The sequence below is a fragment of the Schistocerca nitens genome, chromosome 3 (genome assembly GCF_023898315.1).
Source record: "Schistocerca nitens isolate TAMUIC-IGC-003100 chromosome 3, iqSchNite1.1, whole genome shotgun sequence".
Taxonomy (NCBI): Eukaryota; Metazoa; Arthropoda; class Insecta; order Orthoptera; family Acrididae; genus Schistocerca; species Schistocerca nitens.
In genome coordinates, this window is record NC_064616.1 from 579,740,469 (window position 1) to 579,758,683 (window position 18,215).

Sequence of the window (18,215 nt, forward strand, 5' to 3'; positions counted from 1 at the left end):
CTTTATTTTTTGCATATAAATAATGAAAATGTAACCACTTTTCAGTTACTCATATTGCTCAATTTGTGAAGATAATGTACATAAGAAAGTGTTTGCAAAATAAAATATACACAAACGCAAGATGTCGGTACCCACGATGCTCTGGCACCAAGCTAATTGTGGGCACTTGAATGATCTGCATAAAATATACACTGCATAATGCGACTCGGCCACATGGCCTACCATCTTGGAGGAAAGACATTCGTACGTTTGTCGGCTAGCCAAAGTTGAAATGTAAGTAAAATGTGGACATTTTAGCATGGCTAATTTAGGCAGGAGGTGTTTTGAACTGTGGTCAAATAAAGGCAGCAATTGGGCCTGAACTACCTCATATACAACACTGCCGACCTCAGCAAGTAACTGCTCAGTAGCCATTACCAAATGTTTTGTGCTGGTCATAGTTTTCTTTTCTTATATTGAAGGAGCGAAATGTTGACTCTTGGTCCATCACGGGGATCAATCATGACCCTCATAACACAAAAAGGGATTGGCGATCCCTGTAACCATTATGTCAGTTCTGCTTTTGCAGAAATGCAGAACACCGATGTGGGCTGCTTTCCCACAAGGAGGAGGCAGGGCTGGTTTCCCCACACCACCCACTCCTCTCCTCTGCTCTCTGGTAGTCAAAATTGTAGTTGATATATGCCTGTGGCAGACTGGCAATTTATAGTGTCCAGATTCTACACTATACAGACTACAAAACAAAACCTTTCAACGTATTTTGATTGTGCCAAAAGCTTCCCCTTATGTGCAAATAGCTATTTTTGGTTCAGCTTTGTGCTAAACACCTTGTTGGTTCTATTTGTAGTGTTGTCAAGGGAAGGTTGCACAGCTATGAATACCCACGAAAGGTCAAAATTAATATTCTTCAGAGGTTGTAATTATTGGATTGGAAGGGAAAAGAAAAATAATGTTGAGACACACCTTGAATCAAAGAAGCACTCTGTTCACTGACAGGAAAATGCTGCTGCTTCTCAACAGAAAAAAGTCATTTGTTTGAAACTTAAAAAGAGGCAAAAGAAGAAAATAAGTAAAGGCTATTTCAGAAAAGAAAAAACTGTTGAAATTTTTGCAAAAGTAAACATTCCAGCCATAAAGTTCTCCAATCATCACAAAGTTATTTCAAAGCATTAAGGCTTTGTCTTCAAGGCAAGTAGTGTGACAGCCTTTTAAATAATAATAATAATAATAATAATAACAAGTACTCACTGAAGCATTGCTTTAGTCTTAATCGCAGGATCATCTGGGCGAAAATGTTTATACTGTTCCACATCTTTTTCCAAGGTCAACTGTTGTTTCTGAAACATATTTTACTTGCCTTTACTTATGTGCTTCAATACATCTGTAAACTGCAGCAGCATGACATGATAATTACTTAGCTGACTAGGTGAAGTAGTACATCAAACACTCCATGAAAGGGGCACCACAGAAATAATTTTATCATTTAATTTGAAAGATATGCACTATGTTACACAACAGCAATGTAGTTGCACAGCATTACAGCATTTGCATACATGACTATCTCAAATAAAATAACTTTGCGATTTCAGATTGCAGTGATGCAGAGGGGGCAGGGGTTGCAGTCTTGCCAGTGTGCAGCCAGCCACACTTGGTGAGGCTCTGCTAATACAAAACAAGCAACACAGCTAGCATGTGGTGCTGAAAACAACAACTATGACTGCGTCAGGCAGGCACCTGCCACTCAGTGCACTGTAAAGCCAACCACAAAGTTATTCTATTCAAAGTATAGTCTCATTATGGCTGCAGAAGTGCTAAAATGTGTAGTTAAATATATCTAACTTTAATGTAGGTTATATGCAGTATCTTGCAGCTGTCTTAAAAGACAGTATGTAACCCATATTACTTGCATATTTGTGACTGGAAAAACTGAGGCCTAAAACAGGAATGATAGCACATTTAAACTTTATCATCTGGACAGTTTATACCTTTACGAATCAAGTTCCACAAAAAGGAGGCTAAATTGAATGAAAGTAAACAGAAGGCCTGGAATATTTCCACAATGACAAACCAGATACCACCTAAAATGCAACAACACACATAGCAAGAATTTTTTAGCAATGGTTACAGTCAACTGACTGATATGCTTCAAAAGGCCTGCCATTTCAATTAGTTGATCTGCAGAGTGAGATACTCTTGCTACTGTTCATAACTTAATGAAAAAGGGGGAGAGGTTAAATTTCACTATAGACTACTCCAGATAAGAAGGTATCTGCAGCGAAAAGTGCAAACAAGGCATTAGGTGGCAAATATTTCAGGCTGTCTCTCAGATGTGCTGGTTCTGTGTATATGCACTGCAGTATGTCCACAGTTACCAGCAATAGCCTAGAATGGTCTGCATAATCTGTGTAAATCTTGAACCTGTGAACAGTATTGGACAAGGGGGAAAAATAGCCCACTTCACATGACTATATTTATGTAGTAATGCTGTAATCCCACAAGCAGCATATAACTTCAAGGAGATGCTCCATAACACAAAAAGAAAATAGTTCTACCAATCATGTCATGGCAAACAGCAGTAGTGTATGCACCTAGGAGGAAGGTACAACATTATAAACAGGCATTTCCATACTGAATCACCTCCTCCCCCCCCCCTCCCCCTGCCCCCCTCCACTCAGTACGAACTTCTATGCCTTGGTAGATAGGTGCACTTATTAACAGTATCCATTAGTCCATACACATTTGTGGCACTCTGATGTGGTAACTTCTGGAAAGTCTCCTCGAACCACATTTTTGTAGTCTCGAACCACATTTTTGTAGTCTGTTGAACCCACCGTAGGACAGCTGCTCACAGTTCCTGGACATCTGCGAAATGATGTCCGTGCAGAAGTCTCTTCATAGCCTCAAGTAGTTGGTAATCAGAATGGGCCAAATCAGAAGAATATGGTGGGTATGGCAGTACTTGGAACCTCATTTCAGCCATTGTTGTCCAGCCCATAAGGGAACAAGCATTGTTGTGTTGCTAGAGCACTCCGTTCACCCATTTTCTTGGCAATTTCATTTGAATTGCACACTTCAACCTATTCAGTCTCTACATACACCATGCTTAATGATGATATCTGGTTCCAGCAAGCCAATCATCCTTGGCCCAAAAGACTGTGGCCACGTCTTTTCCCACTGAAGGCACTGTACAGAACTATTTCAGATGGGTGGGCTGCTTGTATGCTTCCATTGCACTGATTTGGGCTGTGATCTATGGCTCATTGTGATGGAGCCAAATCTCATAACCAGTCACAAATTTGGGCATGAAATCTTTTGGATCCTGGCTGTGGCACTGAAGGAGATCAAGGCTGACAATTTTGAGCTGTTGTGTTTGTGCTGCATTCAGGGATTTGAGGACCCACCTGGTGGACACTTTCCCAAGTTTAAGGTGTTCATGTACTATGTGATGCAGAGTGTTTCTGACAAGTCCTGTAGCTGCCTCCAGTCCCACAATCTGATGCATCTATTCTCCTGAATACGTTTTTTCCACACTTTAAATGCTGACTAGTGTTACCACAATCACTTTCCTTCCAGAATTGGTTCCTTTGTTCATCGATGTGCAGGCATTTATTAAGCCATCCAACCAAATGTGTACATGTTTTTTGTGATGGTGCACACACGCTGCCACCAACTGCCTGTGAATATCCGCAGCATTTACACACTCCTTCCACAGAAACCACATCACCCTGCACTGACCTTGATGATCACACTCTATATTGACTGCTCACCTAATGACAACAGTTGGGAAAGCAGGCTATGCTGTGCAGTGATTACACTTATAGTTAATGTCTTGCCACCTATGAGTAGATTAAAGTACTAAATACTTGCTCCTGTAAAGATGTGTCAGATAGCACACCATGCACGACAGAAATAAAGTGTATTTACTAGTACTACTACTAGTATTATTATTATTTCTTTCTTTTCTCAGACGTTATGTCTGGTCAAAAATGGCAAGTGACGCGGACCTTGATCAAGCATGACTTCCTTTTAACTGTACGGTACATGTTATATTGCATTTAGGAACTTTCGGGTAATTGAACATGTATCAATAATTACGGATTTCTGTAGTTGTATATATAAGTTTGGATGTACCTGTATTGCATTGATGTACTGGTGGATATTGTGTGGTATGACTCCTGTAGTTGATAGTATAATTGATATAATGTCAACTTTATCCTGATGCCACATGTCCTTGACTTCCTCAGCCAGTTGGATGTATTTTTCAATATTTTCCTCCTGTTTTCTTTTGTATATTTGTTGTATTGGGTATGGATATTTCGATTAGTTGTGTTAATTTCTTCTTTTTATTGGTGAGTATGATGTCAGGTTTGTTATGTGGTGTTGTTTTATCTGTTATAATGGTTCTGTTCCAGTATAATTTGTATTCATCATTCTCCAGTACATTTTGTGGTGCATACTTGTATGTGGGAACATGTTGTTTTATAAGTTCATGTTGTAAGGCAAGCTGTTGATGTATTATTTTTGCTACATTGTCATGTCTTCTGGGGTATTCTGTATTTGCTAGTAGTGTACATCCGCTTGTGATGTGATCTACTGTTTCTATTTGTTGTTTGCAAAGTCTGCAGTTATCTGTTGTGGTATTGGGATCTTTAATAATATGCTTGCTGTAATATCTGGTGTTTATAGTTTGATCCTGTATTGCAATCATGAATCCTTCCGTCTCACTGTATGTATTGCCTTTTCTTAGCCATGTGTTGGATGTGTGTTGATCGATGTGTGGCTGTGTTAGATGATACGGGTGCTTGCCATGTAGTGTTTTCTTTTTCCAATTTACTTTCTTCGTATCTGTTGATGTTATGTGATCTAAAGGGTTGTAGAGGTGGTTATGAAATTTTAGTGGTGTAGCCGATGTATTTATATGAGTGATTGCTTTGTGTATTTTGCTAGTTTCTGCTCGTTCTATAAAGAATTTTCTTAAATTGTCTACCTGTCCATAATGTAGGTTTTTGATGTCGATAAATCCCCTTCCTCCTTCATTTCTGCTTAATGTGAATCTTTCTGTTGCTGAATGTATGTGATGTATTCTATATTTGTGGCATTGTGATCGTGTAAGTGTATTGAGTGCTTCTAGGTCTGTGTTACTCCACTTCACTACTCCAAATGAGTAGGTCAATATTGGTACAGCATAAGTATTTATAGATTTTGTCTTGTTTCTTGCTGTCAGTTCTGTTTTCAGTATTTTTGTTAGTCTTTGTCTATATTTTTCTTTTAGTTCTTCTTTAATCTTTGTATTATCTATTCCTATTTTTTGCCTGTATCCTAGATATTTATAGGAATCTGTTTTCTCCATCGCTTCTATGCAGTCGCTGTGGTTATCCAATATGTAATCTTCTTGTTTAGTGTGTTTTCCCTTAACTATGCAATTTTTCTTACATTTGTCTGTTCCAAAACCCATATTTATATCATTGCTGAATACTTCTGTTATCTTTAGTAATTGGTCGAGTTGCTGATTTGTTGCTGCCAGTAGTTTTAGATCATCCATGTATAGCAAATGTGTGATTTTGTGTGCGTATGTTCCAGTAATATTGTATCCATAATTTGTATTATTTAGCATGTTGGATAGTGGGTTCAGAGCAAGGCAGAACCAGAAAGGACTTAATGAATCTCCTTGGTATATTCCACGCTTAATCTGTATTGGCTGTGATGTGATATTATTTGAATTTGTTTGGATATTAAGTGCGGTTTTCCAATTTTTTCATTACTATGTTTAGGAACTGTATCAATTTAGGATCTACTTTGTATATTTCCAATATTTGTAGTAACCATGAGTGGGGTACACTATCAAAAGCTTTCTGGTAATCAATGTATGCGTAGTGTAGCGACCTTTGTTTAGTTTTAGCTTGACATGTCACCTCTGCATCTATTATCGGTTGCTCTTTACATCCTCGTGCTCCTTTGCAACAGCCTTTTTGTTCTTCATTTATAATTTTGTTCTGTGTTGTATGTGTCATTAATTTCTGTGTAATGACTGAAGTTAATATTTTGTATATTGTTCGTAGGCATATTATGGGGCGATATTTAGCTGGGTTTGCTGTGTCTGCTTGATCTTTAGGTTTCAGATAAGCTATTCCTTGTGTAAGTGTATCAGGGAATGTGTATGGGTCTGCAATGTAACTGTTAAATAATTTAGTTAGATGTGAATGTGTTGAGGTGAATTTCTTTAGCCAGAAATTTGCTATTTTATCTTTTCCAGGGGCTTTCCAATTGTGAGTAGAATTAATTGCTTGGGTGACTTCATGTTGCAAAATTATCACTTCAGGCATTTGTGGTATCATCTTGTATGTGTCCGTTTCTGCTTGTATCCACCGTGCACGCCTGTTATGTTGTACCGGGTTTGACCATATGTTGCTCCAGAAGTGTTCCATGTCTGTTATGTTTGGTGGATTGTCTATTTTAATGTGTATTTGTGTCTTTGTATTCTATATATGTCAGCTGAAATTTTTCTTCTATATCTAACATGTGTGTCACTTCGTGTTCTATTTGTGCTTGTTCTGGTGGCTGTCTTAAGATTTTGTTTTCCTCTGATTGTTTAATTGATGCATGTTGTTCTTTGTTTGTTTGCTCTGGGATGTTTGAGTCCATTACTGTATTTTCTTCTTCTTCTGATTGCACATTATTTTGTTCCAGTATTTGTTGTACTTGTTGTTTGATGTTTTCTAATTCTGACTGGGGTATCCTGTTATTTTTGATTATCTACATCTACATCTATACTCCGCGAGCCACCTTACGGTGTGTGGCGGAGGGTACTTATTGTACCACTATCTGATCCCCCCTTCCCTGTTCCATTCACGAATTGTGCGTGGGAAGAACGACTGCTTGTAAGTCTCCGTATTTGCTCTAATTTCTCGGATCTTTTCGTTGTGATCATTACGCGAGATATATGTGGGCGGTAGTAATATGTTGCCCATCTCTTCCCGGAATGTGCTCTCTCGTAATTTCGATAATAAACCTCTCCGTATTGCGTAACGCCTTTCTTGAAGTGTCCGCCACTGGAGCTTGTTCAGCATCTCCGTAACGCTCTCGCGCTGACTAAATGTCCCCATGACGAATCGCGCTGCTTTTCGCTGGATCATGTCTATCTCTTCTATTAATCCAACCTGGTAAGGGTCCCATACTGATGAGCAATACTCAAGAATCGGACGAACAAGCGTTTTGTAAGCTACTTCTTTCGTCGATGAGTCACATTTTCTTAGAATTCTTCCTATGAATCTCAACCTGGCGCCTGCTTTTCCCACTATTTGTTTTATGTGATCATTCCACTTCAGATCGCTCCGGATAGTAACTCCTAAGTATTTTACGGTCGTTACCGCTTCCAATGATTTACCACCTATGGCATAATCGTACTGGAATGGATTTCTGCCCCTATGTATGCGCATTATATTACATTTGTCTACGTTTAGGGAAAGCTGCCAGCTGTCGCACCATTCATTAATCCTCTGCAGGTCTTCCTGGAGTACGTACGAGTCTTCTGATGTTGCTACTTTCTTGTAGACAACCGTGTCATCTGCAAATAGCCTCACGGAGCTACCGATGTTGTCAACTAAGTCATTTATGTATATTGTAAACAATAAAGGTCCTATCACGCTTCCTTGCGGTACTCCCGAAATTACCTCTACATCTGCAGATTTTGAACCGTTAAGAATGACATGTTGTGTTCTTTCTTCTAGGAAATCCTGAATCCAATCACAAACCTGGTCCGATATTCCGTAAGCACGTATTTTTTTCACTAAACGTAAGTGCGGAACCGTATCAAATGCCTTCCTGAAGTCCAGGAATACGGCATCAATCTGCTCGCCAGTGTCTACGGCACTGTGAATTTCTTGGGCAAATAGGGCGAGCTGGGTTTCACATGATCTCTGTTTGCGGAATCCATGTTGGTTATGATGAAGGAGATTTGTATTATCTAAGAACGTCATAATACGAGAACACAAAACATGTTCCATTATTCTACAACAGATTGACGTAAGTGAAATAGGCCTATAATTATTCGCATCTGATTTATGACCCTTCTTGAAAATGGGAACGACCTGTGCTTTCTTCCAGTCGCTAGGTACTTTACGTTCTTCCAGAGATCTACGATAAATTGCTGATAGAAAGGGGGCAAGTTCTTTAGCATAATCACTGTAGAATCTTAAGGGTATCTCGTCTGGTCCGGATGCTTTTCCGCTACTAAGTGATAGCAGTTGTTTTTCAATTCCGATATCGTTTATTTCAATATTTTCCATTTTGGCGTCCGTGCGACGGCTGAAGTCAGGGACCGTGTTACGATTTTCCGCAGTGAAACAGTTTCGGAACACTGAATTCAGTATTTCTGCCTTTCTTCGGTCGTCCTCTGTTTCGGTGCCATCGTGGTCAACGAGTGACTGAATAGGGGATTTAGATCCGCTTACCGATTTTACATATGACCAAAACTTTTTAGGGTTCTTGTTTAGATTGTTTGCCAATGTTTTATGTTCGAATTCGTTGAATGCTTCTCTCATTGCTCTCTTTACGCTCTTTTTCGCTTCGTTCAGCTTTTCCTTATCAGCTATGATTCGACTACTCTTAAACCTATGGTGAAGCTTGCTTTGTTTCCGTAGTACCTTTCGTACATGATTGTTATACCACGGTGGATCTTTCCCCTCGCTTTGGACCTTAGTCGGTACGAACTTATCTAAGGCGTACTGGACGATGTTTCTGAATTTTTTCCATTTTTGTTCCACATCCTCTTCCTCAGAAATGAACGTTTGATGGTGGTCACTCAGATATTCTGCGATTTGTGCCCTATCACTCTTGTTAAGCAAATAGATTTTCCTTCCTTTCTTGGCATTTCTTATTACACTTGTAGTCATTGATGCAACCACTGACTTATGATCACTGATACCCTCTTCTACATTCACGGAGTCGAAAAGTTCCGGTCTATTTGTTGCTATGAGGTCTAAAACGTTAGCTTCACGAGTTGGTTCTCTAACTATCTGCTCGAAGTAATTCTCGGACAAGGCAGTCAGGATAATGTCACAAGAGTCTCTGTCCCTGGCTCCAGTTCTGATTGTGTGACTATCCCATTCTATACCTGGTAGATTGAAGTCTCCCCCTATTACAATAGTATGATCACGAAACTTCTTCACGACGTTCTGCAGGTTCTCTCTGAGGCGCTCAACTACTACGGTTGCTGATGCAGGTGGCCTATAGAAGCATCCGACTATCATATCTGACCCACCTTTGATACTTAACTTAACCCAGATTATTTCACATTCGCATTCGCTAATAACTTCACTGGATATTATTGAATTCTTTACTGCTATAAATACTCCTCCACCATTGGCGTTTATCCTATCCTTGCGGTATATATTCCATTCTGTGTCTAGGATTTCGTTACTGTTCACTTCCGGTTTTAACCAACTTTCCGTTCCTAATACTATATGCGCACTATTTCCTTCAATAAGAGATACTAATTCAGGAACCTTGCCCTGGATACTCCTGCAGTTTACCAATATTACGTTAACTTTTCCTGTTTTTGGTCTCTGAGGACGGACGTTCTTTATCAACGATGATAATGTTCTCTCTGGTAAGCCGTCAGGTATTTTATCGTTTCGCCCAAGGGGGGGGGTCCCTCTAACCTAAAAAACCCCCGTGTGCACGCCACACGTACTCTGCTACCCTAGTAGCTGCTTCCGGTGTGTAGTGCACGCCTGACCTGTCTAGGGGGGCCCTACAGTTCTCCACCCAATAACGGAGGTCGATGAATTTGCAACCATTATAGTCGCAGAGTCGTCTGAGCCTCTGGTTTAGACCCTCCACACGGCTCCAAACCAGAGGACCGCGATCGACTCTGGGCACTATGCTGCAGATATTAAGCTCAGCTTGCACTCCGCGTGCGATGCTGGTTGTCTTCACCAAATCAGCCAGCCGCCGGAAGGAAGCAAGGATGGCCTCAGAACCCAAGCGGCAGGCGTCATTCGTTCCGACATGTGCTACTATCTGCAGCCGGTCACACCCAGTGCGTTCAATAGCTGCCGGAAGGGCCTCCTCCACATTACGGACGAGACCCCCCGGCAAGCACACCGAGTGCACACTGGCATTCTTCCCCGACCTACCCGCTATTTTCCTGAGGGGCTCCATAACCCGCCTAACGTTGGAGCTCCCTATAACTAATAGGCCCGCCCTCTGTGACTGTCGGGACCTTGCCGGAGAATCGGCCACTGGCCCAACAGGCGAGGCATCCTGTGGTGGCTCGGAAACGATGTCATCACCACTAGGAAGCACCCCGTACCTGTTGGAAAGGGGTAAGGCAGCCGCCACGCGGCCAGATCCCACCTTCGCCTTTCGGCCAGGCACGCGCGAGCCCACCACTGTCCGCCATTCACCCTGGAGTGATGGCTGACCGGTAAGATGCTCACTGCCGGAAGACGCAGCGACATCAGGGGTTCCATGTGATTCCAAGGCCACCGAAGTAGGCATAGGTCTCACCACAGTTGCCCCAACGTCACTACGAGCCGACGCCTGCGCCTCGAGCTCGATGAGCCTAACAGACAAAGCCTCCACCTGTCCCCGAAGAGTGGCCAATTCTCCTTGCGTCCGCTCACAACAACCACAGTCCCTACACATGACTATGTTTACCCTACTCTATACGGTGACAAATTCCCAAGATAATCTTCTGATGAGCTACTCTGATAATCAAGAAACACTCACTGAAATACGAGACGCGAAAACTACGCTAGGTTTTCCCAGAAAAACTATTTAAAAGCTAAGCGCAGCAAATAAGTACAAAAACACTGTTATTGAAATAAAAGGTTCTACCTAGTAAGCACTCGAACACGCAAGAAATTACAAAAATAAACTAGTAATTACACAGATAACTGAAAATAAGTCGCTGCTGTTTGTAAAATATGTAAGAAGCAAACGGTGTACTCGCCTTAGTAGTAGCAGGAGCTAGCGATGCGCTCTCGCTGACGGTCTAACTGACAGACCTGATCAGCTAGTCGTTGTTCTGTTAAAAATTTTAGTTCTGGGTATCTGGTAATAAATGTTATGTATACTTGTGATCTGTATCCAGTTGTGTTGGTTCCTAGGTTTGTTGCTTGGTAGTAACAGAACATGAGGTGTCGGTTAACTTCATCTGACCATCTCATCCTCTGTCTTTGTTTTCCTTCTAGGGTGGTTGCAGGAAGCATATCCTGCAAAACACCTCTATTTGAATTTAAATCATTTTCCAGTTGGCTACCAGTGTCGTTACCATTGTGGGCGGACATAGGGTTCAAGCGTCGTCCCCGACCATGACGGCGCTAGTCCGAGGCTTCTTTAGTTCCGTCCTGAACCAACTAATCACACTAAAAGGGGGGTTAGCCCTATTAGTGGTTTGTTCTTTTCGTCGCCTTTTAGGACTGGCAGAACATACCGGAGGCCTATTCGTTTCCCGGGCCTCCACGGGGTTTATTATTATTATTACTACTACTACTACTACTACTACTACTACTACTACTACTACTATTAACATGGAGTGCCCCTTGTAATAATTCAATGAACTAATTATCTGAGAGGACACTATTTCTAGACAACACTCTTACTTCTTGCACAGACACTCACCTGAAGCTTGTCCCTCAGACTTGGTAATGTATCTCTAATATGATTGGTTAACTGTTGATTTAGAACTCTCTGTAAATACGGCGTTCCAAGGCGATCTGCCATGTGACGATAAGATGGATGACTGAAATGATATAGAGTTTTGTTTACACAGTCATCAATAGTAGTCCACAATTTCAATGTGTCAATTGATACAATTCTTCAAAACACAACAATACATACCTGAGAAAAAACTTCCTCTCGGCAGCCAAAGCAGCTTTAATATCCTTCTTTCCTTCAATATCCTTCTGACTTCTATTAACTACCCCAATATACCCTCTCCGGAGAGGGAGTAGCTTGTTTTCAAGAATATCCCGTGCGTCAGTACCTTCATCCATGAGGTCCAGTTTGGTTATAACACCTATGGTTCTGATGCCTATATATTGAAAATTAAGTAAAAAAAAAAAAAAATGGAAGGAGAGACTTTAGAAATCCAATAATATATTTCTAGAATAGCCAATGGATAAAGGAATGTGAAAAACTTTCAATGTACAATGAAACAGACTAAAGTTGTGAATATCATTCCCAATGTATGTTTAACTTCTGGTACCGTATAATATTTTCATTTTACGCAAGAATGACTGCCAGTACATCGAAGCTGTTTCAGAAGTTTTATCACAGAAGTTTGAATTCTGGGAAGAGGCAGGCAATGCGACAAATTTTATTATTGAAATTACTGAAGAATAGCCCAAATACTCATTTCTTTTCCATTATAGATACATGCCAAAAAGAATTTTAGTCAGTTAATGGGCTGAAGAGGAACCAGCCATGCTGCCATATAGCAGTGGAATAATTCTAGCTAATGTCAAACAGAATCAAAACTGAGAATAACCATTAGGTTTCCACCAGTACAACAGAGTTAATCACTTCGCATCATGAAACATACTGAAGGACTATATTGTGAAACAAAACAAAAATCTGGTTATGGTGACAAAAACCATTCACTTGTTCTACCTTCTTCCACCCTATCATAAATTTTGAAACCATGTTTCCAGAAAGTAATGTTAACCATCTTTATTTTTAAACTCACTGTATTTATCTTCAGTTCTTGAAAGGCCTCTTGCAAATGGAGACTAGCATCTTTTATACCGATACTAGATGAACAAGTTATCTACAGGAAACAGAAAGGGCTCAAATTTATTGCCCAGATCAACTTCACTCTCGACTCTCATAAAATCTGACTGTTTGCAATTCTATTCATTCAGTACATACAATTGAAGCAACAATTTTTTTCCACCAATATGGTATGGCCTACGTTTAACACAAAACCAAAACTTAAGAATAAATACTCAAGTTTCAAAAACTATCTGCAAATGTATGCCCAAACACCTCTCAAGAGTTTTGAGAACCGTTGGGTATGGCACATTCCATATGAACTTGTCTCACTGGACACACACTTCTACCCAAGAACTTGTGAAACAGCCTTTTAACATATTTTTAGATATTGTGTAACTCTACATCGCTTACAAATTCTTATCCAAATGACCAGAGTTTGAATTCAAAGTGATTTTTGCTTTCCAGTGTTCTTCCTACAATACAGAAAAACAAGAAACAGCACAGATTTCATTTGCATCCAAACTGATTCAAAATAACTGCTTGTTACAAGTCAGTTTTTGAAAATACAGAACAAATGGAACAATTAAAATAAATTATTCTTCATATATGATAATGATCAAAGCAGAAGAAATTTTAATTCATTTCTTCTGCTTCGGTCATTATCGTAGATAATGAAGAGACTTAAATGCCTCAGGGAAACATTTAATTATAAGATATATTCTTCAAATGTTAATACAAAGCCAAAATTAGCTGCACACACACACACACACACACACACACACACACACTGCATACTTTTTACTTAACAAGCCATAATAATAATACATATTTATTGTATATGAAAGCAAAATTCATGCATGAAATTATTTTGACGAACAGATTTACCCATCAGCAAAGTTAGGAGAAAAGACTGCCATATGCCAATTATTACAGTCAGTTAATTTGCCTAAATAAATTTATAAGCTGAATTTTAATTTAAAGTTACTGACTTGCATGAAAGAAAATTATATAGGCACATGCCATTTGGGTGCTGAAAATATATGACTTATCTACAATAAGAAAATACCTCACTTCGTCCCCTTCTCTTCCCATTGGAAACTAATAAGATTTTTCCACACTGAAGTCTTCACATAATTACAAAGGTCTTCATTTGGGGTAGGAAAACATCATACCTTGCTTTACAAACATTTCACCAAAGTCATAGATTCATTTTTTTTATAAAGCCATTAGTTTTTTTCTGCTCATTAAGTGCAAAGAAAGTAACGACTCCACCCTTCCCAATCCTATATGCCCCACCTCCTCTACCTAAAAACAAAGCAATTAATGGGAATAAACAGTCACTCAAATATGCACTCTTCCTATTGAACAGCCAATTTCAACACTGACATAGCTTTTGCAAAAATTGTGCCTAATAAAGCACATTCATAATGCACAAAATCCTGCTCTGTACTGACTGGAGCACAACATAGTGGCAGCATTTTACATAATACTGAAAATTATAAACTGAAACAACATGCAAGTAAGATTATTTTAAAGTGCAGAGACAGACAGATAAAAATAAACAAGCTGAGGCCAAACAAACTAACTGTAAAATTTTACTTCAAGAAATATGAATGATACACACAAAAACATGCTGTGAAAGTTATGAAACAAGTTGAATACCTCAACCAATTAATAACTGAACAATAGTAACGGGAAAAATGCAAGCAATAACAGCTTTGTAGCGGACAGCTAATGTAAGTAATAACATGTTCACTGCCATGATATGAACTTATAAGGTATGGTTGTCTGGAAAAAAGTGAATGGTAAGGAGAGCACAGAATTGGGGAAGGCAACAAAACTGGCATGCAACAAGTACAGTACAGAAATACAGAGAGCACTACAGAACTGGATACAAGCAAATATTTATAAAAGCACTACAGAGCTGGATAAAAGCAAATATTTATGCAGTTTGAATGTTTTGCTGAGGAAGGACCAAAAACTTAGATTTAACAACTCTTATTTACATTTCTGTCACAGTTCCATGTAATTTATATTGGTGACAAGTCTGGAATGAAGCCTTCATTTTCAAACCACACCTGCACTAATACTACTTATCAAAGCAAAAACTCCACTGACATACTTGGGTAATGTCCACACAACAGATATGGGAAAATCTTATTACATGTGTGATACATTCAGCAGATGAAATCTGCTGAATCTGTTGAATGAATCATGCATGTAATATTTGATGTACGACTGTGCTGTGTGGAGATTACCCAAGTATGTCAAGTGGAAGTTTGCTTTGAGAAGCACTATTAGTGCAGGTGTGGTTTGAAAATGAAGGACTACAGTCAAAACTAATCATCAGCAAAATTACACAACTGTGACAGAAATTTAAATCAACAAAGCATTTATCTGCTTCAAGGAGTGGTTGCCAGTGTGGTGTCATGGGAAGTCAAGTTAACTACAGATAATAATATGACTATCCTTCCACTGTTGGGGTATGTGGCCACTTACTGCTGTTGCATTTTTGACATACTACTGTTACTGGTTCTAGCACTTCTTTGGGATTAATGTTGAAGTCAATTTTTGAATTAATACTTTAGGTAATAGTGCAACTTGTAGCTGCAGAAAATGGCGGAGGATGTAAAAAATGAAACTTGTTTTCTTTATTGGTTGTAATATACCGAACATCAATCCAAGGTCTGCCTAACAGCCAGTGCTTTATCAACCACAGTTATGTTGGTGGTTGTAATTCATTGTTTTCCACCAATCCATCATGAGAAACTATAGTTTATTACACAATACAGACCAGATGCATATGTATTGAATTCCAAAGGATGAAAGCCTTGTCAACTGGGTTAACATTTGTAATATAGATCAGTCGTTATTTCTATGTGCTTTCACCACAGGCATAACTCATCTGTAGGATTTCAAAAAAATATCTAAAGACAATTTTGACCGCAACAGCTCTAAACACATTGCCATCAATTCACACTACAGCTAAGCATACACCATTGTTCTGCTTACTGGTCAGGCATCTCAGGATATACACTCCTGGAAATTGAAATAAGAACACCGTGAATTCATTGTCCCAGGAAGGGGAAACTTTATTGACACATTCCTGGGGTCAGATACATCACATGATCACACTGACAGAACCACAGGCACATAGACACAGGCAACAGAGCATGCACAATGTCGGCACTAGTACAGTGTATATCCACCTTTCGCAGCAATGCAGGCTGCTATTCTCCCATGGAGACGATCGTAGAGATGCTGGATGTAGTCCTGTGGAACGGCTTGCCATGCCATTTCCACCTGGCGCCTCAGCTGGACCAGCGTTCGTGCTGGACATGCAGACCGCGTGAGACGACGCTTCATCCAGTCCCAAACATGCTCAATGGGGGACAGATCCGGAGATCTTGCTGGCCAGGGTAGTTGACTTACACCTTCTAGAGCACGTTGGGTGGCACGGGATACATGCGGACGTGCATTGTCCTGTTGGAACAGCAAGTTCCCTTGCCGGTCTAGGAATGGTAGAACGATGGGTTCGATGACGGTTTGGATGTACCGTGCACTATTCAGTGTCCCCTCGACGATCACCAGTGGTGTACGGCCAGTGTAGGAGATCGCTCCCCACACCATGATGCCGGGTGTTGGCCCTGTGTGCCTCGGTCGTATGCAGTCCTGATTGTGGCGCTCACCTGCACGGCGCCAAACACGCATACGACCATCATTGACACCAAGGCAGAAGCGACTCTCATCGCTGAAGACGACACGTCTCCATTCGTCCCTCCATTCACGCCTGTCGCGACACCACTGGAGGCGGGCTGCACGATGTTGGGGCGTGAGCGGAAGACGGCCTAACGGTGTGCGGGACCGTAGCCCAGCTTCATGGAGACGGTTGCGAATGGTCCTCGCCGATACCCCAGGAGCAACAGTGTCCCTAATTTGCTGGGAAGTGGCGGTGCGGTCCCCTACGGCACTGCGTAAGATCCTACGGTCTTGGCGTGCATCCGTGCGTCGCTGCGGTCCGGTCCCAGGTCGACGGGCACGTGCACCTTCCGCCGACCACTGGCAACAACATCGATGTACTGTGGAGACCTCACGCCCCACGTGTTGAGCAATTCGGCGGTACGTCCACCCGGCCTCCCGCATGCCCACTATATGCCCTCGCTCAAAGTCCGTCAACTGCACATACGGTTCACGTCCACGCTGTCGCGGCATGCTACCAGTGTTAAAGACTGCGATGGAGCTCCGTATGCCACGGCAAACTGGCTGACACTGACGGCGGCGGTGCACAAATGCTGCGCAGCTAGTGCCATTCGACGGCCAACACCGCGGTTCCTGGTGTGTCCGCTGTGCCGTGCGCGTGATCATTGCTTGTACAGCCCTCTCGCAGTGTCCGGAGCAAGTATGGTGGGTCTGACACACCGGTGTCAATGTGTTCTTTTTTCCATTTCCAGGAGTGTATTTGCATACCAACTCTGGCTTTCCTTTAAACCATCACATTTGTGGTAAAATATTACATCAGTTTCCAATATGCTATCCTCTGACTTCACCATTCACAACACTGTAACCAATGTAACTATGGACTTATATCTAAAAACAAAGATGATGTGACTTACCATACGAAAGCGCTGGCAGGTCGATAGTTACACAAACACATACATACACACACACAAAATTAAAGCTTTCGCAAACAATGGTTGCTTCGTCAGAAAAGAGGGAAGGAGAGGGAAAGATGAAAGGATGTGGGTTTTAAGGGAGAGGGTAAGGAGTCATTCCAATTCCGGGAGCGGAAAGACTTACCTTAGGGGGTAAAAAGGACAGGTATACACTCGCACACACACACACATATCCATCCGCACATACACAGACACAAGCAGACATTTATAACTATGGACTTAGGTAGATGAAACATCTTCCATGGCGTTTACAAATGGGAGGCAGTGGTAATATCACAGTGTGTTAGTAAAGTGCACAAGCTTTTGTTAATCAGGCTTATCAACTGTGTATGTATGGTAGCTGTTACCTACACGAGTTTCAAACCATTCCAAAATCACACACAGGCTGAACAGCAAACTGGTACCTGCATACAATCCACAGGCATATTTTGTTAGGTCTGAACTACTTCAGCAACTGGCAAGAGTGATAGCAACATATTCAAACTAATGATGTGACAGCTGCTAACATTTCAAAATTATTTTCTGTTTGCTTTTGGCCATAGTCTTGCACTATTTCAGAACTGACATCTCCACCTGGACTGTTATTAAATGTTTTTATTTATAATAGCGATGTTGAGTATGGTGCCACTCTCCGATAAAAACTGACTACCACGTTGTGTGTGTGTGTGTGTGTGTGTGTGTGAGTGTGAGTGTGAGAGAGAGAGAGAGAGAGAGAGAGAGAGAGAGAGAGAGGACAATCGTGTTTACATATTTCATAGGCATACCAAGACAGAATACCTTATTGTCTGTACGGCTGAAATCGACTAAATAAATACATTAAATAAC

The 18,215-nt window shown here is 40.9% G+C and overlaps 1 protein-coding gene across 4 annotated transcripts in view; it reads right to left on the bottom strand.

Moving 5' to 3' along the window:
- The window catches only part of LOC126248490 (dynamin), a 117,730-nt gene that overhangs the window by 85,393 nt on the left and 14,122 nt on the right, over positions 1 to 18,215 (bottom strand). For all 4 annotated transcript variants that reach the window (XM_049949517.1, XM_049949521.1, XM_049949519.1 and 1 more), the window contains 3 exons: positions 11,845 to 12,037; positions 11,626 to 11,746; positions 1,249 to 1,337 (listed from right to left, as the gene is read on the bottom strand). In XM_049949517.1, the coding sequence (XP_049805474.1) occupies positions 1,249 to 1,337; positions 11,626 to 11,746; positions 11,845 to 12,037 (403 nt within the window). The remainder of the gene's footprint in view (positions 1 to 1,248; positions 1,338 to 11,625; positions 11,747 to 11,844; positions 12,038 to 18,215) is intronic.